Source organism: Apium graveolens, chromosome 4 (genome assembly GCF_009905375.1).
Source record: "Apium graveolens cultivar Ventura chromosome 4, ASM990537v1, whole genome shotgun sequence".
Classification (NCBI taxonomy): domain Eukaryota; kingdom Viridiplantae; phylum Streptophyta; class Magnoliopsida; order Apiales; family Apiaceae; genus Apium; species Apium graveolens.
In genome coordinates this window covers 7,675,251-7,700,712 of record NC_133650.1, presented here as the reverse complement: position 1 = coordinate 7,700,712, position 25,462 = coordinate 7,675,251, and the positions used below count along the sequence as shown (strand labels likewise).

At 36.3% G+C, this 25,462-nt stretch overlaps 7 protein-coding genes, 1 long non-coding RNA gene and 1 other non-coding gene across 10 annotated transcripts; 7 read left to right on the top strand and 2 right to left on the bottom strand.

Moving 5' to 3' along the window:
- Positions 1-481: 481 nt before the first annotated feature.
- On the top strand, positions 482-3,668 carry LOC141717642 (plant intracellular Ras-group-related LRR protein 9-like). Its single transcript, XM_074519798.1, has 3 exons — positions 482-1,226; positions 2,483-2,649; positions 2,741-3,668. The coding sequence occupies exons 1-3, from the start codon at positions 501-503 to the stop codon at positions 3,387-3,389; spliced, it is 1,542 nt and encodes a 513-aa protein (XP_074375899.1). The 5' UTR covers positions 482-500; the 3' UTR covers positions 3,390-3,668.
- A 115-nt stretch (positions 3,669-3,783) lies between these two features.
- LOC141717643 (protein JOKA2-like) lies at positions 3,784-4,855 on the top strand. Of its 2 annotated transcripts, XM_074519800.1 has the most exons (3): positions 3,784-4,040; positions 4,193-4,309; positions 4,444-4,855. In XM_074519800.1, exons 1-3 carry the CDS (start codon positions 4,002-4,004, stop codon positions 4,798-4,800), a joined length of 513 nt encoding a protein of 170 aa, XP_074375901.1. In that variant the 5' UTR covers positions 3,784-4,001; the 3' UTR covers positions 4,801-4,855. The 2 variants fall into 2 exon arrangements, with proteins under 2 accessions (XP_074375901.1, XP_074375900.1); XM_074519799.1 differs by having other exon boundaries at positions 3,784-4,309.
- A 5,582-nt stretch (positions 4,856-10,437) lies between these two features.
- LOC141718261 (protein FAR1-RELATED SEQUENCE 5-like) lies at positions 10,438-12,015 on the bottom strand. Its single transcript, XM_074520644.1, has 3 exons — positions 11,963-12,015; positions 11,243-11,719; positions 10,438-11,137 (listed from the first exon to the last, which is right to left on the bottom strand). The coding sequence occupies exons 1-3, from the start codon at positions 12,013-12,015 to the stop codon at positions 10,438-10,440; spliced, it is 1,230 nt and encodes a 409-aa protein (XP_074376745.1).
- Positions 12,016-12,178: 163 nt separating this feature from the next.
- On the bottom strand, positions 12,179-15,221 carry LOC141716811 (uncharacterized). Its single transcript, XR_012573376.1, has 4 exons — positions 15,162-15,221; positions 13,107-13,211; positions 12,648-12,937; positions 12,179-12,565 (listed from the first exon to the last, which is right to left on the bottom strand). It is a non-coding gene; the product is annotated as an uncharacterized LOC141716811 (long non-coding RNA).
- A 2,182-nt stretch (positions 15,222-17,403) lies between these two features.
- On the top strand, positions 17,404-18,217 carry LOC141716900 (protein JOKA2-like). Its single transcript, XM_074519061.1, has 2 exons — positions 17,404-17,639; positions 17,720-18,217. The coding sequence occupies exons 1-2, from the start codon at positions 17,436-17,438 to the stop codon at positions 18,089-18,091; spliced, it is 576 nt and encodes a 191-aa protein (XP_074375162.1). The 5' UTR covers positions 17,404-17,435; the 3' UTR covers positions 18,092-18,217.
- An 865-nt stretch (positions 18,218-19,082) lies between these two features.
- Positions 19,083-21,228, top strand: LOC141716631 (uncharacterized). The gene is made up of 3 exons (XM_074518822.1): positions 19,083-19,474; positions 20,127-20,510; positions 20,760-21,228. Exons 1-3 carry the CDS (start codon positions 19,094-19,096, stop codon positions 21,132-21,134), a joined length of 1,140 nt encoding a protein of 379 aa, XP_074374923.1. The 5' UTR covers positions 19,083-19,093; the 3' UTR covers positions 21,135-21,228.
- A 595-nt stretch (positions 21,229-21,823) lies between these two features.
- TRNAW-CCA (transfer RNA tryptophan (anticodon CCA)) lies at positions 21,824-21,895 on the top strand. Its single transcript has one exon. It is a non-coding gene; the product is annotated as a tRNA-Trp (tRNA).
- Positions 21,896-23,057: 1,162 nt separating this feature from the next.
- LOC141718260 (glutathione S-transferase T2-like) lies at positions 23,058-23,878 on the top strand. Its single transcript, XM_074520643.1, has 2 exons — positions 23,058-23,214; positions 23,292-23,878. The coding sequence occupies exons 1-2, from the start codon at positions 23,058-23,060 to the stop codon at positions 23,876-23,878; spliced, it is 744 nt and encodes a 247-aa protein (XP_074376744.1).
- Positions 23,879-24,114: 236 nt separating this feature from the next.
- LOC141718259 (uncharacterized) lies at positions 24,115-24,807 on the top strand. Its single transcript, XM_074520642.1, has 2 exons — positions 24,115-24,475; positions 24,605-24,807. Exons 1-2 carry the CDS (start codon positions 24,115-24,117, stop codon positions 24,805-24,807), a joined length of 564 nt encoding a protein of 187 aa, XP_074376743.1.
- Positions 24,808-25,462: the final 655 nt, after the last annotated feature.

The following is a 25,462-nucleotide window of genomic DNA, read 5'->3' as shown; positions in this document are numbered from 1 at the left end:
TATTTCATCATATCCATCATATCCAGAGGTTGAATTTCTTATTTCCTATTTCATCATATCCATCATATCCAGAGGTTGAATCGATCATCAGACTTTAGGTCCGGACTTGACAGGTTGAGATGTTGTGCTAACACTTTTCAAAAAATTAATCAAACTTTATTTACGATTTATTTTTTCTATCTCATCGATTTTTCTTATTTCCTATTTCATCATATTCAGAGGTTGAATCGATCATCAGAAGAAGAATTAGAAATTAACGGTTATTACAAAAAGAAAAAACAAACTTTTTTTGAAATTTATCAACGTGAGATTAAATTATAATATAAAAAATTATCTTTAGTCTTTTTTTCTTTTTCATAAATAGCTAAATTCCTATTTCTCGAATTTTACCTTTTAACCTGTACCTTGCAGTAAAAAACTCCCCTATGACTCTTCCCAGTAAAAAACCTAATGATTTTTTTTTTGTTCTGTAGTGCATTCGTTATCACTACAAATTAACAATGGAACAAAGCTCTACTAGATCAATCCCAATTTTCTCTTACGCCATGAACAAACTCCCCAGTTTGACCCGACCCTCCGGCGCTGACGTTTCCGTCGCCGTCTCCGCCTTCGACATCGAACAGCCACCGCCGATCTCTCCGGCGACTCCTCCGCCGGCCGAGCCGTTCTTCGATCCCGCCGAACGTATGCCTCCTCTCACCGATCCCAATCTCGTCTCCGCCATGCGATCCACCGTCTCCGACGTGTCGCAAACTCGATCGATTCTCTCGCAACTCGGTCCCCGACCCGATCACGAGTCAGTCGACTCAGCGAAGGCGAGACTCGCGGAGATCGAGGTGAGATTAGCGAACGAGCTCGATGAGATCAATTTGAGTGAAATTGACGGCGAGGATGTGAAGAAGAAGGAGATGGAGAGAGAGAAGGAGATTTATAAGGCGGTGATTGCGTTGGATGAGTTACATGACTCGTATGGGAAGTTGTTAGCCGACGCCGAGGCGAAATTGGAGAGGATTTATGAGGCGGCGGTTGCTGGATATGGCGGTGGTGAGGATGTGGTGGAGGAAGGTGAGGAGGTTAATGAGGAAGTTGTTAGGATTTTGCAGGAAGCAAATCGAGGTGAGGTGGAGAGGATTGAGTTGGCTGATCGGTGTTTGAGGTTTGTTCCTGAGGCGTTTGGGAAGATTCGGAGTCTCGTTTCGCTTAATCTCTCGGTTAATCAGCTCCAGGTCAGCTCCTTTTTCGAGTTTATTAATCAACTTGTTTTAGTTTAGCAGCTTCTCTGCTGGTGCTGATGTATGTCTAATTTGTGTTAATGACTCACTTGATCACGGAAACAAATAAAACCTAGTACCTATTGTAGCTAAAACTTCTAAAATGATGCTTTTAAGTTTTTAATATTACGTTTTGATCAAAACGAGTAAATTTAGGTGATTCGTATGTGGATATTTAGCGAATTAATTGAGATTAAGCTGTTTGCTCCTTGGTTGAAGCTGTAAATAGTATACAAACAGATTGGGGAACAGAGGAAGTGTCATATTATACTTGAATAGTTGATCGTATTTCGTGCCGAATTGTGTATTTGTACTGGTATTTAATTGAAAAAACTAGTGACAAACTTTCTGACTGATACATTTATGACATCATAATGTTAGTTTTAAACTGTTGGAGCTAAGCTTGTTTGACTTTTAGATTATATCTTAATGCGAAACACTGCAATATCTCTTGTGTGGATAGACTACTTGAGAATACTTGATAGTTGATACTTGTAAATTTCGAAGTGTTTAAATCAGAAAGTAAGCTGAATTTATATATTTGAAATATATTTGATATAAGTCCCTGACCAATTAGAAGTTATTGTTCAAAAGTTGGGGACAGGCTTTAACTCGCAACAAATGTACAACAGTCTACAATTATATCTGCTCAAATTGACTTATATAATTGCATCTTTCTGAAATTCTACTAGTTGAAAGTTTTCAGAAATGTCAGTTGATTCTAAATTTCTGACATTTTGCTTACTATTAAATCTAAGAAACAAGAATGTGTATACTCTTTCCAAACTGAGAGGGGTTCTATATATTGTTGGTATAGCTCGTATAACTTATGCTAGCTAGCTTAATAGTTACTAGTCCTATTATCAATATTATTTGAAGTTTTTATTAGTTGGGCTCTCTTGATTAGGGACCATTGATGTTTGATGAATTATTGAATCTGAAATGGACTTTGGTAACACAAAATGGTTTTTCTAATGTCGTCTTGACTTTGAACAACTAGTTGTAGCTAAGTATGTTAAAAATTCAAAGATTATTTTATCAGAAAAGTAAAATAGATCAAACTAGAAAGAGCGGGTGTCGGAAAGCTCCTCCCCAGCTGTGTAATTGGGTATTGATATTAGTAGGTCATGATAGCATTGTTAGCTGATGGGTCTGTATACTAATTTGTACACTGTACATTCTGATTTTTGGTTATTTGAGTGCTTGGACAGATGGTTCCAGATTCAATTGCTGGTCTTGAAAATCTTGAGGAGCTAAATCTTTCATCTAATATATTGGAGACTTTGCCGGAATCCATTGGGTTACTACTGAAACTAAAGACTCTTGATGTCTCTAGCAACAAGCTCACAGCTTTGCCTGACAGCATCTGCCACTGCAGGTAATTTTCAGAACATGTGGAACGAATAAAAATTCTTTGTGGTCCCCACTTATTCTTAAGGTTGCATATCTAATTATCTTAACTTTTGCAGTTCATTAGTAGAACTGAATGCCAGCTTCAACAAATTGACTTACTTGCCAACGAACATTGGGTATGAACTAGTTAATCTACGCCGACTTTCAGTCGAACTGAATAAAATCCGTTCGCTTCCCAGTTCTGTATGTGAGATGAGTTCCTTGCAGTTTTTAGATGTGCACTTCAATGAGCTTCGAGGTCTTCCACATTATATAGGGAAGTTGACAAACCTTGAGCATCTTAATCTGAGCAGTAACTTTAGTGACCTGACTGAACTTCCAGAGACATTTGGTGATTTGATCAACCTTCAAGAACTTGATCTCAGCAATAATCAAATTCATGCACTACCCATGACATTTGGTCAACTGAAGAATCTCCAGAAACTTAACTTAGAGGAGAACCCTATTGCAATTCCTCCCAAGGAAATTGTGAATTCCGGGGTTGAAGCTGTGAAGGCGTTTATGGCTCAGAGGAGGATTGTCCTATTGGCGGAGGAAGAGGCAAGGAGTAAACTTCAGGCCAATGAGGAGACACCAAAGGGTTGGTTAAATCGAAGCACCTCCTGGTTAAAAGATTCTGTTGCGGTCGTTTCGCACAGTGTTTCAGGATATATGGGAGTTCAAGAGAAATCCAAACTAGACCCTTGCCTTAATGAGACGTATTGAATGTATTCCACGATCTTAGAAATTCAGCATTCAGAGGCATTTGGACTTCAGTAGATTTATAGAAATATATATGTCTGTCAAATACTTGTACGCTTTCAATGTTTACTATGCACATCCCAGCATCTGGGAGACCAAGATAAGTGTTTTTATTGCTTCTTTTCTTATGTGTCTTGGAACTTTTGTTATGTCGTGCATTAGGAATTGTATGACATTGATAAGAAACTGAAGTTACTGTTACGTCATGTGTAAATTATTCAGAGTAAGTTTATGTTTCTATTACAGATTTACAGATATTAAAATCTTATGTAGATATGTAGATGTGCTGCTATGAATCGTGTAATGATATCAGAAATTAAATTAGCTACAAGGGGGTGAAAAAAGGAGAGAAAGTTACACACGCACAATTTTAATTTAATTGTATGTATTACTATTTATATAAAATTTGTAAAGTATTTAATCGTGCTTTTACTATATAGACTGCTGTTTTTGTTGTCAGATATACAAAGAGGGCTGTTTGAAGTTAATAGAACTACCAGAACTCCCGGAAATACACGACTCAAAAAACAGAGCCGATAAATAATTATCTAGTTTCATGAAAGATAAGGAGTCCTTATGAGTAGCAAATGCCCTCGTAGATATATATCACACCAGGTTATAATCAATAATTCTTTTTCCAGGATACCACAATTACAAAAACTCTTCCTGGTTCTTAACTATCAATCATGTTCGAAGTCTTCACTGCGCTTATTCTTCTTTCGAACTTGCTACTGCTGTTTCTTTTATGTTCGCTTTTCTTTTCACAGAGGACCGTGTCGGAATCTGATGATTCTGAGTCTGCTGATACAGATGATAAGACTACTGATCATGTTGACGAGTCCGGTGAGGCAGAATCTAAGTCTAATGAACGTTTCTTGATTAAGGTTCGATAAATAACTCTACTCGCGTAATTATATATCTTTTTGCATGATTTTTTCAAGTATGTGACTTTTTTTTGTAAAACATATTAGTATTTTCCGTGAATTGGTATATGTTTCATGTGAAACATTATGTGCAGGTTCTGTATGAGGACGCGGAGACAGTTAAGCAGTGGTTTGTACCGATAATTAGTGGAATTCTTGACATTGACATGGATGAGTTCAGAAACAGGATTACCAAACTGTTTGGTTTACCACGTGATTCAGAACTTGATTTACGGTATCACGATGAAGATGGATTGTTGACAACCATTACTGACGACGACGATCTTCAGGAAATACTGATGCATAAGATAGATCAGGTGAAGATATATGCCAGAGTTATTAACAATGCAAGAACTATGCAAGGAGATGGATTTGAACCTATTTATAATTCAAAACCTATTAACACTTCAGCAGCTCCAGAGCCCGATTTCGATGACTGGTTACTTACTTAAGGCTAGCTAGCTAGGTAGCATTGTTTTCATACTGGTGTTTTTTAGTAATTTTTTTGGTGCAACTCTTATTTTCTGTTAGATTTTTTTAATGTCGGATTTTCTGAGCATGGATTGAAATTTTATACTATTCAACTTCTTGTTACGCTAAATTTATGATTGAAAGGCAGTGAAACGGAAACCAGTCTTTTGCATATGACAAAAATATATGTAGAAGGCGTGAAATGATCTTCTTCTTCTTCTTTTTGTAGCAGGAATTATCTTTGGATCATGTTGCCCGACAATTATGTGTCAGGGGACCCTTAACCAACATATTGCGCATATTTATCGCGGAACATGCCCATTTCCGCGCTTATTTTTCGCGGAACAGGAAATGACAAAAATGCCCTTAAAAGGACTATGCGCTTATTTTACGCGGAAGGCCTGGAGAACGAATAAATCCAGTTTATCACGTTCTGGTGATAGTTGTACATAAAAATACATACAAACGGCGATTGAAGGCGATTGAAGGGCAATTCAGGGCGATTAAAGGCGATTACATACTATGTTGCTGCATAAGGTCCCTGGTTCCTAATCTATTAATAATTTAATGTTCTTGTATATAATCGGGTATTTAGGGTTCCAAATTGACCCGATTTGGTTTCGAAATTGACCCGATTTGTGTTTGTATGATCTTGTATATAATCAGGTTTTTAGGGTTCAGAATTGACTGTGATGTTGTGGACTGTGATGTTGTATATAATTGGATTTTGTATGATCTTGTATAAGTGATTCATATAATAATTTGGACTGTTCGTATAATCGGATTTGTGTTTGTATGTTGTATAGTAATTTGGTATGATGTTGTGGACTGTGATTCATATAATTGTGGACTGGGATTATAATAATTCATACAAACGTTTGTAATTGTGGACTGTGATTATATGGGTAATTTATGGAAATTTGCGTATATTCTGATGGGTCAGTGATTACCAATGGATTCTGACGGGTCAGTGTTTGGTTAGAGTAATGTGTATTAAACTGTTATGCACCAACCTTCATAAAATCCACAATTTGTCAGAGTAATGCACCAAGTTTTGATGAATGTCTCATTAGTAATGTGTACTAAATTATTAGTTAATTGGACGAACACGTGATGTATTATTTGGTTGGACATATGTTGTTAAAATGTTGCAATGTATGACATTTTAACGTCGGATTTGAAAGTGGTTAAATTGTTGAATATAATATTCAAAGTTTTGCTTATATGATTCAGAATTGATGTGTATTATTGTCGTTGGGATAACATATGGTTTATGTTTAATTTATTGAATTGTTTTTATGTTTATTGTTTCAGGATGGATAATATATTGCCAGGTCTAGTTAGTCATGACATTATCTTTGATAACTCCTATCATGTGAGTTCGGATGTTTGGGAGGGACATGAGCGGGGTCCTTTGGAGTGTTACTGTGGGAACAGGAGCATGCGCATGTGGGTTTTGTCTGATGCACAGAAGGACTTGTTGCATACCATTGGTTTTGGTGTGTTTGCAAATCCGGGTGTGGTTTTGCAGAATGATGCGAGGCTTGTCACGACACTTGTGGAGATGTGGCGTCCCGAGACCAACACCTTCTTCATGAGACATGGGGAAACGACAGTGACTTTGGAGGATGTTGGCTATATCTTGGGTTTACCGGTTGCTGGACATGCGTTAAGTGGCGACGGTCTGGATAGTGGTTTGGTGTATTTTTCGAGACAGTGGTTTGAGCCATTGGATGAAGACGAGGTGAAGGTGACATGGGCCAGAGCCGACATAAAGTACACATGGTTGTATCAGAGATATGTGAGGGATGATCCGGGTCCTGATCCGAGGAGGATTGTTATCCACACACAGACATACTTGCTCTTGGTCGTTGGTTCTGTTCTATTTCCTACAAGTAGTAGGAATGCCAGTAGTAGGAATGTCGTGCACCCGAAGTACATTGGACACCTCCGCTATCTTACGGGTGTGCAGAGATGGTCTTGGGGTTCTGCGGTTCTTTCATATCTGTATAGGGGGTCGAGCATGCAGCACAGAAAGGGGCTAAGAGGATTGCATATTGTACGTGGTTGTTGCAGTTTTGGGCATATGAGCGGTTCTTGATTGGGAGACCTCTTCCTGATCCTATCAGGGATTCATATCCAGTTGCTGAGTTCTGGGCTAGGCCAGTTGAGGAGGTTGTTGATGAGGAGGAGGAGGAGGTCGAGGCCGAGCCTAAGAGGAAGAAGGGGAAGAAGGGAAATAAGGTGAAGGGGAAGGAGGTGAAAGGGAAGCAGGGGAAGGAGGTTAGGGGGAAGAAGGTGACGGAGGTGAAGGAGGTTAGGGGTAAGGGTAAGGGAAAGGAAGGGAAGGGTAAGGTGCAGGCTGATGTTGTTCCTGATGATCTTATGGATGTGGATATTTCTGGGACTGGAATTGTTGTTAAGAGGAAACGGGCTATAGGTAGGCGTGATAGTAGATTGACGCCTCATCATAGTTTGCCACATTATAGAGGCGAGTTTGATGGAGTTGCAGCTGATATTGTGGCGTGGACGCCATTTGCGCACTTTCACGAGGTGGAGGAGGATTCAGATAGGGATCATGACATATCGGCTGAGGATTGGGAGGCTCATTTCTTTGGTCTTGCCAGGATTCCAGTGCTATGTTATGATGTTGTTGAGTATCAGCATTCTGATAGGGTGATGAGACAGTTCGGGTTCAGATAGGGTATTCCACGGTCACCTGTTAACATGACAGAGTATAGGAAGCCTATGATTCCGTTTAATCCCTATGACTGGCGGGGTATATGGTTTGTTGAGATTGGTAAGTGGACCCGTTTTAGTTAGCATCCGAGGTTGTAGTTGCTCATCAACCAGACGCAGTGAATGACACAGGCTACATGCAGTGGTACTCAGGCATAGCACGGATGCGTATTGGGAAGCCACAACCATTTCCAGAGCCATAATACAGCACACGGGAGTTGTTTAACAACTCCCAGACATTTGACCTTGTAAGTTTGTTAATAATTATTTCCCCGATATTTTAAAGAATTATTTCCTCCTTTGGATTATAGTAACATCTGATTATATGCCACAAATGTATTTTGCAGATACAGAAGGGGTTGGCATGTCTGCAAGCTATGGATAGTAGCATTCCCCCTGAGTATGAGCATGAGTTTGGGAGGATTGCCCCTTTATTTCTCGAGCCGTACTGTCGATTCATGCAGGATGTTAGAGGTCCGGCATATATGGCTCCAGTATTCCAGCATGTTCATCTTTCTCCCGAGACGATGAAGCCTATAGTTGGAGAGACTCGAGAGGCCGATGTAATTGACATGACACAGCCGTCTCAGCAAGTGTCACAGGGCCCGACACAAGCATCTTTATTTGCAGCAGGGTCGTCTTCGAGGGCTGAGAAGATGGATATTCGCCGCCCTGTGGAAGAGAAATGGGAGATAAATAAGAGACTAAAGTGGGAGAGGATGAACGCTATAATGAGGGATTGGGGATTGGGTGGTTTGCCCGGGAGTGGTCCTATTATACACGATCTTAAGTGGACCTTGGACACAAGTGTTAAGCAGAGTTTGGAATCCAAAGGATGGCTAGATGATAGGATCATATATGCCTACATGGTATAATCTTTGACCTTCTTTCATATATGTTCTTTTTATTTCATAACCTGTTTCTTGCAGTGGTTGTTGCGTGATCGTGAGGAGGCCATAGCTGTCGTGGGGGTGTATCCGAGGATGCCTTCAACTACTTCATGGATCCACTTTTTATGGAGTTGGCGAAGAAAGTGGACTACTCACGTCCCTATTCTGCGAGGACCATGCATTTCTTTCTTAATTGGGCGAGTTATGGGGTAGGTCCACCAATTAACCAGGTGGACTACATATTTCTTCCCGCGCACGTGAACCAGAACCATTGGATTCTCATGGTATTTTCTGTGAGAGAATGGGGCGTGATGGTACTTGATCCTATGAACTACAACGCTAAATATCCCGAAGAGGAAGAGTGCGTGGTAATACGCACGTGAACCAGAACCATTGGATTCTCATGGTATTTTCTGTGAAGGAATGGGGCGTGATGGTACTTGATCCTATGAACTACAACGCTAAATATCCCGAAGAGGAAGAGTGCGTGGTAATAGTTCCTCGACGATACCTTATATTATAATTTCTAAATCTTTCCTTATTACTTTCGTGAACTGATGTTATTTTTTATTGTGTGTTAGGTTGGAGTTGTTACATGTATGCTTGGTTATGTTGGGAAGAATAGTAATTTCCCAAATGAAGAGCCTTTAGTTCATGTTTGGGATGCAATGCCTAAATAAGATAACTACTCAGATTGCGGTGTGTACGTGTACAAATATATGGACTACACCTTGCAGGGATATGACCTCGCTAAAGTGTGTTGGGATGCCTCGGACGTGGAGACCTTTTATTATAGGATTGCGAAGGAGCTTCAAAGAGGGATGACTAAACCCATACCAACACATCGCATGAGGCAAAGGATGGAGAGGGTAGCCGGAAAGAGTAGTAGTTAGGTCATTCGTCTAGTTTTGTAGTTTAGTTGAACTTGTGACTTAATCTTATGCTTGTATAGTGTAGTTGAACTTGTTTCACCTACATATAACAAGAACAAATGCATGTTAGCAAAATGACGTGGAACTACTAAAATCAATATAGTGTAAAGCACGTCAAAAAAATATATAAGAGATTGTTATATAAAATTTGAATTACAATTGGCCACTTTGACTTTTTCTCAATTCTTCCAATTTCACTAAACATTTTCTAGCATCATGTCCCTCAATGTTGCAATATCTGCATTTCTTTTTTTTTCTTTGCAAGTTCCTCAACGGGACTTTTAATTCGGTGCTCTTTTTTGCGTCCTTTAGTTTTCGAAACAACGAAGTCAAGAATAGTTTCATGCAAATTCTCTCCACTTTCTTGAGTAATTTTGGTATCAAATTCAATTCCAACACCTTCCACCCCATGAACGGACATTTTCTCAATAATTTCGGTCTCTCAATTAATAACTCTCACTACATACTCATAATGTTCCTTCGACGCCATGCAACTATGACTAAACCCCATAGTGAGTAAAGTCATGTGATTAAATCTTTTCGTTGGAGTCAAATCATGGGATGAGGCATCATCTCCGGGCATGTGATATGGCAACACACCATCAACTCTATTGGCATCCATAGTCCACCTCTGTTTCACAAAATGTTCCGGTAATTCGGCCACACACCTCTTTGTCAATACGACAATAATATGACGACACGACATGCCCGAATGCTTAAACATTCTACATATGCAAGAACCCCGAAATGACAACTTGTTGAAGGTAACGAGATAAGTGGTTCTCTTAGACTCAACCATTAATGGCCGATAACATTTGTAGTACGTATCCTCCACATCTTCTAAGGAACAGTCCCTATCCTTCTCCACAAAGTACTTTGCGGCCTCAACCAATTGGTCTTGAAATTTTTTGAACATCTCTTTCGTATAAATGGAAGCGACATGTTGCTCCAAGGCGGTCTTCAGTCGCATGCAAAAAAATTTATGATGTGTATTATAATCCTTTTCTTTCTCACGCATAAATTGTCTTTCTAACGCTTTTTGTGCACCCTCAACAAATTATTTCAACCCCGTGCAAGACCCTACATAAGCATCAAAAAAGGCATTCATTCCTTCGCTTCTTGAAGTTATTTTTTGACCCGCGGAAAAAATGTTACGTGTATAAGCATCGATCCACTTATACTTCAAATTATACAAGCCTTGCAACCATGTATTATCCTCCAACTTGTATTTCAAGATCAATGCTTTCCACCTATCCTCAAAAATTTCTTCGGTCAACGAGTGATATATGTAATTGTTGAAGTCACCTTTAATTTCCTTCTTTGCATAGGAGGTTGAGAGCTTCTCCGGAAATTTGTTACTAATGTGCCACGAACATAACAAATGTGTCGTGTTCGGTAGTTGAGATTGAATTGCCCCCGCCATCGCTTGATCTTGCTCGGTGATAATAGCCAAAGGTGATTTTCCTTCAACGGCCTCTAACCAAGTACCCAAAATCCACTCAAATGTAGTCTTCAATTCATCACGCATTAGTGCAAATCCAAAGAGAACCGATTGATAGTGATGATTCATCCCGGTGAACGGCACAAACGGCATAACATACCTATTTGTTCGATATGTTGTATCAAATGCAATCACATCACCAAAATTTTTGTAGGCCAACAACGACCGGGGGACAACCCATAAAAGACACTTCAATCTTCCTTCTTCATCAATTAGAGTCCGAATAAAAACATTTCCTCCACTTTCCTCTTCTAACCTATGTAACAAATCCAATCCCGCTTGCGCATCATTCACACCCAAATTTTCTTTTCTAAAATCTCGCACGACATTTCTCAAGTGTTGGGCATGAAACCCTACTTACTCCTCTCCTCCGTGCATTTTTCCAAATATATTCATTTGTTGTCTAGGCTCAATACCCGAAACATGTAAACTCTTAATTAAATTCTTTTGGGCGGCGGTTACATGTCGCTCTCTTTTAATTAAATTCATCTTAGAAGGTGACACAACTTCGTGATTGTGATTTAACTCCAACGATGTTATCTCCCAATGCCTTGTATTTCGCCTATTAATCACATAGATCCTAAACTTACATCCCCTTCTAGGAAGTTTATCTCTACGCCTGTTCTTCTTCTCACTACCGACACTTCCTATCAAAACTTCTTCATCCTCTACGGGTTCTTTATCGCGATTTTCTCCCGTTAAATTACAAACATAAGTACGGGCATATATTGTTTTGTCCACACGCCTTTGTGTATTTTGGATTTTAATTGCAAACCCATTTTTCAAAGCGTAGGCCCTAATTACACTACGCCATAAGTGGCGTATTGTAATGCCACTCCTGGTGTTACAATAGGCCAAAAAAGTGTTACAATTGGTCTATTGTAACACTAGGGGGCGTTATATCTGCGAGCATTACAATAGACCCTCTATTGTAACACTTTTTTATCTATTGTAACACCAGTAAAAGCATTACAATAGGGCCCTATTGTAACAACATAATGTCCAAATGTAACACCTGATTAGTGTTACAATAGCTTGATTGATTATTTTTTTTAATTTGGGCCCCCCAGGGTGGGCCCACCTAGGACCCCCCTGTGGGGCCCACTTATGGGGCCCACCCTGTTGGGCCCACATAACCTATTATAACACTATGTTTATCTATTGTAGCACAAATTTCACAATAATGTAACACACATTTCACAATTATGTAACAATAAATGTAAGATACTGTAACAGTAAATTAGGCTAATGTAACAGTTAATATATAAATTTTTGAAATGTCATTCCTGTTTTCAGAAGAATCCCATAATATAAGTCCCAAACATACCACAACTACATGACCATTCAAATAACTCCCAACTCCATCCATCAAGTCTCAACTCCATCCACCAACTAAAACAACTACACCAAAACAATCTACATTGAAAGTTTATTCACCAACCACCACTACTTAACCGTTAAAATAACGAAACTAGTTACGAGATTATAATAAAACAAATTCGATGATTACAAAATACTTAAATTGTGTTGCCTTCAGTGCCTTCAGTGCCTTCAGTGCCTTGACCTCGAGTGCCTTCAGTGGCAAAAGGAGTGCGAGTTCCACTGGCAAAAGGAGTGCCATTCTCATCATGATCACTTGACTCATGCGCACAAAAGTTTCCAACATCAATGTTCATACTTGAATCTGCACACGGGAATACGAATGAGAAAGAGTCACAGAAACTAGCAAATAAAAGAATGAAAATGGATGGTTTTTAAACTTATACCTACAAACCGAATAAGTAGAAGGTTGACCTCATGAGATTTTATTCCTTCTGGTGTTCCGTTAATTGAGTATATTAGAAAAAATCTAACAATGCATCAGATATAAAATGCTACTTCATTCGAATAAAACTTATTGCTCCTTGTGATGTGAAAGATCCCATTTAATTGTATTAAAAGGATATTTCACATCACAGGGAGTTTTATTCGAATGAAGTAACTTTTACATCTGATGCAATGTGAGATTTTAGGCTGCAAAAAGCTTTCCCTCCTCCGCTAGCAGTGTTCTTAGCATCTACACCATATGCATATGCACCACAACATTAAAACACAACTTTGACACATTCTACTTAAAACCAATTCACAAATGGACTGCTGGCATATAACAACAAATTTACAAGCTAATTACATAAAGAACATATTTTTAATTGAAAAAAGATCAAGAAAATCAAGAATTAACATACCCTTTGTTGGTGTGAATATACCTTTCCATTAACTGTAAAACCCAGTCCCTTGTTTGTGGATTATAGCCTTGTTTCCCACCCTACCGCGAGATCTCCTTGACAGGCCTAAATAATATAAGAATTTATATTTAGCATACATACTTGCTCAAAACAAATAATATTAATGTAAGTCAAAACACATAAACAAATGTATGAGACAAACCTATTTTAATTTATATTTAGTATAATTTCTGCAACAAAAAAGAACGAGTCTACCAGGTAAATGCAGACAATTTTAATTTTAAAAAGAAAATTGTCTATGAGGTAAATGCAGACAGTTTTAACCCTCTAAATATCTCTGTAGGATATTTATAACACATGAATTATGATAATTGATAGCCCTCTCCTTTCCCACATGCCAAATAAACTTTCAAACAACATGATGCATATATTCCTCGCTGCCAATTTTGGGTTTGGATTAAAAGGTATTGTATGCCAGAAGATGAAATATACATCTTTCTAAAAGTAAACTCCTTAAACTTAACAAAAGACTGACTGTAATGTAAATATTAATCAAATGTTCAGCAACTCGTCAGAGAAAAATATATAATCAGATGACTTATGTATAAAGAGTCATCATTCTTAAAATACGCTGATATATTAATTGCGTCCACTAACATCATTTAAATCCAGCCACATAGATTTTTTCACACATAAATACACATAACCAGATTAATATCTTAGTATAAAAGTTTTGACTCCCAAACAATAAAAGTTTTATTCACAAATATTGAGATTTGTCTATTTGAGGGATAATCTACTGAAATCAGTTAACCACCAAGACGAGTCAGCTACTATGACTATAAAATTCATTTACACATTATAAGCTCAAGGTTCACATCCACTTGCTCAAAAATGCAAATCAACAATGCACAAAACCATAATATTGGTCTAGTTTAGATATGCCCACTTAAAGCATAAAACTACTACAAATTAACCAAATATTACACCCTAGCCAAAATCCACACCCTTAGTGGTCATGCAGGATCTAAGCATATGTACCTCTACAGGTTGCCCTTTTCTACAGAGACGGTCGTCCTGTTGATGGGAAAGGTATTGGAAGGAAAGTGCTTGATTGTGTACATGAAACTTACAAGGCTGAGTTGGAAGGCAAAGACTTTGCATATGACGGTGAGAAGAGTTTGTTCACTGTTGGGGCTCTTCCAAGAAATAAGCTCGAGTTCACTGTTGTGCTTGAAGATATTTTATTTAATTGGTATGCCCTTTCTTGACTTTGTTTCTTCTTTTGTTATGTACACTTATGTCCTCTTTGTTATCACTTAATTTTTCCTCTTTGTTATTGTTCTGCAGGAGCAATGGAAATAATAGTCCTCATGCTGATGGAAGTCCTACTGAAAATGATCGCAAGCGGTTGTGCAGACCTTACCAGTCTAAAACTTACAAGGTTGAAATATCTTATGGTGCGAAGATTTTTATCAAGTCTATCGCACAAGCTTTGCGTGGTCAGGAGTCTGAGAACTCTCAGGAGGCTTTAATGCATACGAATTTGATTGTAAAATGACAAAAATTTAAGACTGCAAATAAAATTTTAATTTAAGACGGGACCATGAAAACTTGTTTTTAATATTATCCTGGGGTTTCTATGGCTCTGATAAACCAGTCACAACCAATGTACAAACTGAGTAGTCAAATTATCGTCAATTGTTATCCTTGTAATAATTATAATTAAGATCACTTGTGAAATGCCTGTTTTCACTTTCTCCATTATTATCCAATACTTCTGAGTAAGGGTACTGTATCCATTCACACACCTGAGTAGCAGTAGAGATTTTCGCATCCTACATTAAATTAAACAGAGAGAAGGCATCAATCGAGAACCCTAACTAAAAACTTAGCCCCCTCATTTCTTAAGAACTTTAAATCTAACCCACTAGTATAGAAGCTAAATAATCAAAAATACATCCAAATAATTAAATAACACATAACAAGCATACATGCGTATACATCACCACACCCATAAAATCAAACAAATATAGAAAGCAAAAGAAAAAATACCTTAATTGTAAAAAACCTCAATAGATTTAAACCGCAATAGTTTAGACCCAATCGCCTGAAATAGAAATCAAAAGAGCTTAGATCCAACAGTTTATTGAAACTAAAAGAGTTAGAAGCCCCACTTAATATGTGTATTTACCTTAATCACAAAAGCCCCAATTTATGAAACCTTATTTTCCTGTAAATAGAGAAAATTAGTAACCCTAAATGGAGAAAATGTGTGTGTTTGTATATACAAATACCTGTTCTTCTTCAATTTGGAGCTTTATTTTTCTTCCGAAACTTAATTAGTAACCCTAATCGGAGAGAGTGTGTTTGAAGAGAGAGGGTTTGAGAGAAAGTGTGTTGAAGAGAAAGGGTTTGAGAGAGAGTTTACAGAGAGGGTCAATCTATTCTTCAATTGGAAGAGTATTGAGAGAGATGACTGAGTAGTGAGAGAGACGACTGAGTGGTGAAAGAGAGGACTGAGTTGCGGTGTTGGAGTCGGGTGTTTGAGGTACACCTGTGTATTTCAGTTTGGGGGGAATCTTACCGCCTAAATAATTTCACCTCGATTATTGTATCTGCCTTTTCATTTTCTTTTTTCTTTTTTAATCTTGATTTATAAATTTTTGATTTATAAATTTTTATATATCTTAAAAATGCAAAATTTTATTTAAATTTATTATTATTTATTCTTTTAAAAAAATATTAAACATTATAAAAATTTCATAATATTACATATGACATTCTGTAGTCATAAATAATATAGATTATAATTCTAATTCTAATTTTAAGAAAATATAACCATTTTATTAATTTTAAAAATAAAAAATAGCTATTGTAACAGCATGTACTGGTGTTACAGGTTGTGTAACACTGTCACTCCAATGCAACACTAACTTTACAGATATTGTAACACCAAATCAGTAATGTTACAATAGAACAAAAATTTCTTAGCTACTGTAACGAAATGCTTGTAACGCTTTTTAAAAAGTATTGCATCAGGCCACTTATGGCGTAGTGTTACATTTTCGGCGGCTCCCAAATTAGGGAAATTTTGACTCAAGAAAGGAATTATAATATCTTCTTCCCCAATAACACTCTTATCCCTACTCTCACTACTCTTATGCATAGACTCACTATTTTCATGCAAATTTTCATTTTCAAATCTATGTTCACTAACATAAACATCTTCATCACAATAATCAACAAGGTTAACATAATTTACATTATCATTACGTAAGCAACTACCAATAATATCAACAATCTCACTATTTACAACATTATCACTTTTTTTCAAAACTTTTCTATTTTGAAACCTAGCAAACATCTTATCCATAACTACAACAAGAAAAAAACAAGAAATTGAGTTTACCAAATGTAATTAGTGAATAAGGATGAACAAAACCAAGAATTCCCCCAAATTTACTCTCCAATTTGACAATTGCTGCACAAAAAAGAAAGTGTGATCGTTTTAGGGTTATAAACTGCAAGTACAGTCGTTTCGCTAATATTATCCGCGGAAGGAAAAGAGGTTCCGCGATAAATAAGCGCGGAAGGGTAGCAGTCCGCGGAAAAAAAGCGCGGAATGACGAATTTTTTTTTTAAATCCTGACCGTTGTATTGTTCATCCAACAACCACGAAATGATGTGTTGGTTTAAGGGTTTTCTGACACATGATTGTCGGGAACAGTACTCATTATCTTTGTATATCTAAGAAATGTGCGTGTCAAGATTGTGATTGTAGTGTCTTTTAAATTTGATGCCATTATGTTATTTTTTTTTAAAAAAATAATGAGATTTATATGCCTTACAAAGAAGTCGCAAAATAACATTTACTTTACAAATATTAAGATTAACGGGAACCAAACTAGGACCGGAAACGACAAGATATAAATTTTTATAACTTTTTTGTTTTATCTTGTTGATTGATAAATAATGTTTGTGTTTTGAAAAAATAAATAAATGTATATAGATATGGGTTTTTAAAAATAAATATATGTTTAAAAGGTCTTTTATATCAGATCCCTCATCATTAGACCTGTTCAAAATTTAAATCAAATACTAATGTACTATATATTTTGGATTAGTATTGACAAGCTAAAGAATTAGAAGAAGCCTGTAAAAATTGAGAATCCTGAGCAGAATAGAAATGGGGTTTAGAAACTGAAAATCAGAATCCTCAGCGGCCTAGGTAATATCACATTATAAATATACGTTATGCACATAAATATTATAGATTTATACGACGACAGAAAAATAAAATCTCTGCATAATTCTGTAGTCTCAAGCATGATGTTGGCCATGATCACTACAACTAGTCCTTTTGCTAAGTTTATGGTCCTATGGTTAATTTGTGCCCTCCTTCTCTGTACTATTTCCTCTACCACGGATTCCGAGTTCGAGCCCGAGTTCGAGCCTACTGTTAAATACGATGAGAACAATCACGCAAAACTTAAATCTGATAACAAGTCATCTGAAACTTTCTTGTTCAAGGTTAGTTCGACTAATTGTAATATTTTCTATAATTATGATGCATTTAAGTTTTCTTGTTTTAACTTCATGTAAACATGCAGATGAGATATGAGAAGACACTAAAGCGGTTGAAAGTGCCGATACATGATGGAAAATTACACTTTGACATGGATGAACTGAGAGGCAGGATTATTTACATCTTCGGCTTACCAAAGATCTCTGAACTCGAGATATCGTATATCGATGAAGACGGGGAATTGGTAACAATGACAGACGAGAACGATCTTGTGGACATAATGACACAGAAGAAGTTGCAGCATTGCTTGAGGATGTATGTTAAACTCATCAACAAAGAAACAGCTGCACCAGCAGGAGCACAAGCAAGACTTGAACCTGTTCCTACTTCAGGCGCCTCTGAATCTGGTTGGAGTTATGATTCACTTGATGATTTTTTTATCTACGAGTGTTTGTAGCTAAGGTTTTGTTACTGTGATGCTCAGATTTGATTTTTAGGGTGTGGATTTAAAGCGGTTCTGAATTTTAATGATACTGATTCTAAGAATTATGTACTTAAATTTTATTATATTGATTTTATGTACCTTTGCTTCCTTGCGTGTTCTTGACTTGATTTAAGAGTGTTACGGTTAAACATCGATGAAGTAATAATCGATAAAATAATAATCTTATTAAAATAATATTTTTCTTCGGTACCAACATAATGGAAACAGAACATAATAGAAACAGTGTATTTTTACTCCCGGTAAAGTAATAAACTCGTTAAAGTAATACATTTTTTTTGGTCCCGACCTTATTACTTTAAAGAGATTTAACTGTATTTTAATTTTCATATAAAAAATTAAGAAAAAAAAAGATTTTGAGTAGAGCTGTATCCAAAAGTTTTACAAATTTTTCTCCGAAATAATGTGACATGACCTATGATCGGTTTCGATTCGTGGGCGTATTTATATACACACACGTGCCTAGTAGCAAAAATTTTGGAGCAATTTTTGGTACTAGCATTTTATATAGAATAAAGCCAGAGATAAACAAGATTTGGTACAAACTATTGCTATTTTGCACGGTAAATTAGTAGGAAAGCTAGTAAAAACAGTATTACAGATTTTGAAAATCGGAAATATTCGGTTGAGATACCGTTTTATAATTTATCGAACGATTTTAAAAAAATTGAATGATTTATCAGCCATTTATCAAAAATCGATCAAATCGAACAATATTTTTAACCAATTTTTGAACGATTTACCGGAAATTTTTAAAAAATCGGGCGATTTCTATTAACGGGGTAAAAACTGGTAAAGGATAATTATAAAAACAAAGCCCATGCAAATTAGGAGATTGCCTTGAGTATTTGTCTTGGAGAAGGATTAAAATACCTAGCACCGACCTCGTTTGTGTATATAAAGTTTGCAGGGCCATTCACTTAAACAATTTAGTGTTTTAAAAAATTTAAGTTTACAATGTCGACAGATAAAGCTTCTTCCAAAAAATTTGTTCTGTTCTTGGACATTACTTCTCTTAATATTGCATTTTCGATTTCTGTACTGGTGCTAGAAGTGTGCTCACCAATTTTACCACTTTCTACCGCTGTGTTCTTGCGATTGCATGTCCTTTTCTTGTATTTGCTTGCTGCCTTTTTAATGGTGGATGAATGGGCTGTTCCTAACGAGTCCATGCCCGAAAAGTCCGAGGCCGCGGCTGTTGCTGCTGTTGCGGAGGAGGTTGTTCATGAATCTGTTGAATCTAAGGATGCTGTTTCAGAGACAAAGGATGATGAGTTTGATGAGTTTAATGATCGACAATATTTTGATGACCTTTTCGTGCAAAGTTTCTTGTTCAAGGTTTGATTCGATTGATATGTTCTGCTCTAATTAATTTCGTTATTGTTTTCATAGTTATGCTAACTGTATACGAATATATTATAGTTTTAGAATACCACTTAAAATCATGTTAACGATACATTCTGCTTTAATTAATTTTGTTGTTGTTTTCGTAGTTGTGCTAGTTGTATAGTATACATTATAATTCTAAAATTTCACTTAAAATTATAAGTTACATTAATGAAATAAATTTTTGAATGTATACGATCTCCGTTATAAAAATCGGCCGATATTTGAAAAATCGCTGATAAATTGGTCAAAAAAATTTGTTCGATTTGACCGATTTCAGATAAATCGCTGATAAATCATCCAATTTTTTAAAAATCGTCCGACAAATCACAAATCGGTACCTCAACCGAATAATTTCGATTTCCGAAATCTGTAACAGTACTTTACACGATATATTACAATTTTAGATTTTCACTTAAAATCATGTTTACGAAATTCATAAGTTACATTAATGAAACAAATTATCGATTCTATTCATACGTCACTAGTCAAAATATTGTCAATACTGAATGATCGCCTTGAATTAGTTTTCTCTTTGGAGTGAGACCCTGTATATCATAGAATTAAATTGATGATCTGCTAATTCTCTACATATGTTTTGCAGATAACATATGGGGTTAGTACAGTAAAGCGTTTTGTTGCCCCCATAGTTAATGGAAGTTTTGCATTTGACATGTCTGACTTGAAAGAGAAGATCAAATATCTTTTCAATTTTCCGATCCATTCAGAGCTCGAGCTAACGTATATCGATGAACATTGCGAGCTGATAACAATGACAGACGACGAAGATCTCATGGATATAATGACGCAGATGACATTGCCATACCTGAGGATGTATGTTAAAGTGATCAACATCAGACCACCTGTACAAGTAGGAGCAGGACTCAAACATACTGGTACTTCAAAATCAACCAAGCATGATGAGTTCTCTGAGTTAGATGATCAGCAAAATTTTGGCGATTGGTTCTTGGACCATTTCTTGCTAAAGGTTCGATCCAATTACTGTATTCGATACATTACAGTTTTAGTATTCCACTTAAAATTATCTTAACGTAATTCATAAGTTACATTAAGGATACAAATTATCGATGATATTTGTACTTCACTAGTCAAAACATTGTCAGTAATGAATGATTGCCTTGAATTAGTTTTTGCTGCAGATTAAGGCCTATATATATTACTCCTACAGAACTAAACTGATTTGCTAACTCTCAACATTTGAACATATGTTTTGCAGATAAGATACGGGCAGACACAAAAGCGGTTTGTTGCTCCAACAGTTAATGGAAGTTTTGTATTTGGCATGTCTGGCTTGAAAGATAAGATTAAATATCTCTTCAATTTACCGAACGATTCAGAGCTGCTGCTAAGGTATATCGATGAACATAACGAGATGATAACAATGACAGATGACAACGATCTCGAGGATATAATGATGCAGATGACATTGCCAAACCTGAGGATATATGTTGATGTGCTCAACATTGCACCACCTGTACAACTAGGAGGGGGAGGAACAGGACTCAAACATGCTGATACTTCAAAATCTACCAACACCTGGGAGTCTGATTCACCTGCAAACTCAGATGAGGATGATTGGTTTCTTTATTGATTAATGTAGCTCATAGGTAGCAACTTTTTTTCAGAAATTTTTGATTCCCATAGATGTCCCAGAACTTCTATTTTTGCTGAAATATGATTGTAATGTAATGTAATGACTTCTTTATAATAAAGTGATAATATCTGTATTTTGGGTGCTAATTCCTAACAATCGGGTGTTATATAACCCATATGTAACACTGCTGCAGAACCCTTAGATCATTATTTCAAGTACCCATATTTAAGAAATTTTTTGCAAAACCCTTAGATCATTATTTCAAGGGCTCATATTTAAAAAAAAAAATTAGGCTTTCGCGGAAAGGGAAAAAGACCTTCCGCGGAAAATATCCACGAAAGGCTAAAAAAAATTCTTAAAGTCACTTGAAATATAGACCTGACGCCCCTGAAATAGTATGTTAGATAAAATTTAAATAACACACGATTGTCAAGAAACATGACCCCTGTATTTAAGGATGACCCAGTTTATTTAACTTTTATCACCTTTTGTCATTAGTTACATTTTCTGTTTTTGGAATTATGTGGGATGAATCTATAATTAGTAGGAATAAAATGCTAAAATTACAAACCAAATAATAGAGCAGCAAACTAGTTCTTTTCAAACTAGGACTTGCATAATTACATTGCATGTTCTTAAACTACATTACCAGATATAACTATCAAATAACTACATATTTGAATTGTGGATCTGTGGCGCAATGGTAGCGCGTCTGACTCCAGATCAGAAGGTTACGTGTTCGATTCACGTCAGGTTCATTTTTAGTCTCAAATTTTGTACTCCATCCGTCCCTTTTAATTGTTTACATTTTTTAATTTTTTTTTACAATTTTGTTTTTCTGAATAAAAATTAAAACAGTCAACTTTTATTCAGAAAAAGAAAATTGTAAAAAAAAGTTACATAACTATACTTTTTATGTACCTTAAAATGCGTGCCGGACACTTTCTAAAAAATGTAAACAATTGGAAGGGTATAGTTTTTCAATATCACAGTTTTATTTAAACTATAAAAAAAACTTAAAAATTGGTATAAAATTAGGTTTCGTAGCCGGAGATTAGGGTAAACCTACTTAGGCTACTCTATTATCCTATCGGAGTAGATGTAATCATCTAGTCATCTCATGGCTGTTAAAACTCTATCAATCCTGAATGTTATTTTTCTGAACACAGCTAACATATTTGGGATGAATTGTTAATTCATTATTGCTCCAAGCAATCTCCCAAAACTTTTTGGGCTTATGAAGAAACTGCCGCAAGTTTCACAATACACTCCGTCTATTAAGAGCAAGTGCAGCGGAGCCTATTTGAGGTCTCGGGATACGCGAAGTGACCTGTCCCCTTCAAATGTGGCACTTGATAGCGTTACACTCAATTAAAGTAAATGGCATGGTCTCTCTTCACCGGGTTGGGACACTTGATTTTTCTATTATTATTTTCCTCCACATTTCACAAAAGCTGTACCCACTTGCTACTCAAATTATAATCAGAATTTATAACTTAATATAAACGTTGTAATGTTAACGTTAATAAATATTAACTTTGTAATATAAACGGTAACTTTTTTTCCTCCTATAAATACCAATCCCCGAGTCACTGTTATTTACACTCTTTGATTCTAAAAAAAATTATACTAGCAAAAATGAATCCAAAAAATACCCCATCTTCAAATCAAAATTCAACTCCTCAAAATCCAAAGCCTCAATTTCCATATCCATACCAAAATTCCTATTTTCCAAACCCATTTAATTTTACATTTAATTCTTAAAATCCCAATTCCCAATACCAATTTTCACATTCTCAAAATTCTCAATTTACATTTTCATATCCTCAAAATTCTCCATATCAGTTTCCATTTCCTCCATTTTCAAATCCACAATTTGTAACCCAACAAACACCTATCAATATTTAAAATTCTCCGGAAATGCAAGTCCCCGCCTTTAGTCATGAAAACATTATTGATCTAAATGATGATTGCGAGAAAACGGAAGAGGTACGAGAAATTATTGGTCAGTGGAAGTGGGTTGAAGATAAATTCTTAATAAGTGCATGGTTGAATGTGTCAATTGATACATTAATCGGTACTGATCAAAAAGCCGACGCATTTTGGGATCGAATTCGTCAATATTGTGATGAAGATAATTCTGATATCATTAAGAGAGGAGTTATGGCAATGAAAAAAGGTGGCAACGAATAAATGAAGGTACTCAGAAATTTGGATCATGTCATGATGAGGCTGAACGAAGAGTCGGGAGCGGTTCAAACTTGGACAACATAATTGAGGAAGCTAATGCACTTCATTTAAAATATTACAAGAAGAAGTCTAACTTTGACAATCATTGGCGTGAGCTTCGTAAACAACCCAAGTTGAGAACTCCTAAAACTAGTGAAAGTTCTAAAAGAACTAAATTAAGTAGTTCTGGAGTGTACTCATCGGAGGGAAATAATGATACACCTCCATCTGAAGAATTCGAAGCGGTCCGTCCTACAGGTACTAAAGCAGCTAAAAGGAAGGGAAAGGGGAAGGCAACAGCTACAGAAGTTGAAGAATTTGAAGCTTTCGAAGCTAATGACTTGAAAAGAATGAGCATGATGGAAACCACAAATGAAATTAAACTAAAAGATCTTGACATTCGACAAAGGGAGATGGATTTAAAAATCATTTTGGCAGATACTGAAAAAATGACCGAAGCTCAACGGAAGGCTCATGCAAAATTGCTTGAGAATATTATGGCAAGAAACTAGTCGTTGGAAGCTAGTGGTTATTTTTATTTATTTGTAAACTAGTTGTTGGAAGCTAGTAATTGTTTTATTTATTTGTAAACTAGCCGTTGGAAGCTAGTAGTTATTTTTATTTGTTTGTAAACTAGCCGTTGGAAGCTAGTGGTTGTTTTTATTTGTTTGTAAACTAGCCGTTGGAATATATTCGTTTTTACCTTCTATATAAACTAGATGTATTATCTCTTTCAATTCACATCAAAATGAATCAAACACCCACACTACAAAGCTTCACTGAAGATATCACCGAAGATATCACTAAAGAATTTATTGAAGAGTTTTTCGATGACACTAAAAGAAAGCGTCGACTCGAGCTCTTTCGTAAAATACATGTCTTTCTTCGTATTGTGGATGCTGTTTCAAATTTTGATTCATACTTTCAACAAAGGATTGATGCAGTGGGAAGAAAAAGTTTATCACCTTTAGAAAAATGCACCGCGGCAATGCGTATGTTGGCATATGGTGTATCTGCTGACGTTGTTGATGATTACGTTCACATTGGGGAGAGTACTGCGGTTGAAGGCTTGAAAAAGTCCGTCTCAAATATAATTACAATATTTGAGGGTAAATACCTATGAAAGACGAACTCGAATGACGTGCAACGTCTATTGCAGATGGGTGAGGCTTGTGGCTTTTTCGGTATGATGGGTAGTATTGATTGCATGCACTGTCAATGAAAAAATTGTCCAAAAGCATGGAAGAGAATGTTCATGAGCGGCCATAAAGGAGTTGCAACAATTATCCTGGAAGCGGTTGCTTCATCTGATCTATGGATATGGCATGCATTTTTTGGAGTTGCTGGATCAAATAATGATATAAATGTTTTAGATCGGTCACCGGTATTTGATGATATCCTACAAGGTCGTGCTCCAGAGGTAAATTATATTATCAACTGAAACAATTATAATATGTTGTGTTATTCCTAATGGACTAACAATGAGATTTACAGAAGGGGAGTTGAATGTAAATCTCAAAACTTTTTCAAGTTTTGAGCAGTTTTAAAGGCTTTGTGTTCAAGATAAACAAGTGTGTGAATTGCTTTAAGCTAATACAGACAGATATATATTCAAGCACTAAAGTAAAGAACACAACAGACCTTAAAAACTTTTCTGGTGGATTGTTGTTCCACCAGAGATGGTATTTCAGAAAATCTGTGATTCAAGATGTTGATCACAGCTGCATCCTAGTACAAACTAGATAATTTTTCTTTCAAGATTTTTCTAAACAGCACTGGAAAAATTCTTATCTAATTACTAGATGCTACTTCGTTTATATATCACCAAGTGTACAAGTGAAGACAAAGATAAAAATACAATAATAAAATAAGTTCTCCACTTGTTTCTTCTCCATATCACTCAAGTACTTTGTTGACTATTGCCTCTTTGTACTAGAGTAGAACGGCTGCTTTTTCTGATGTTCCTGAAATTAGGCTTCCACATTTCAGTTATCTCTGACAACCCATGTGCCTCTGTCTGCTGTTACAACTACCACTTATCAACTGCTATTTAACAGAACATCCGTTGAAGCCTTCATCCGTTGATGGCTTTATCC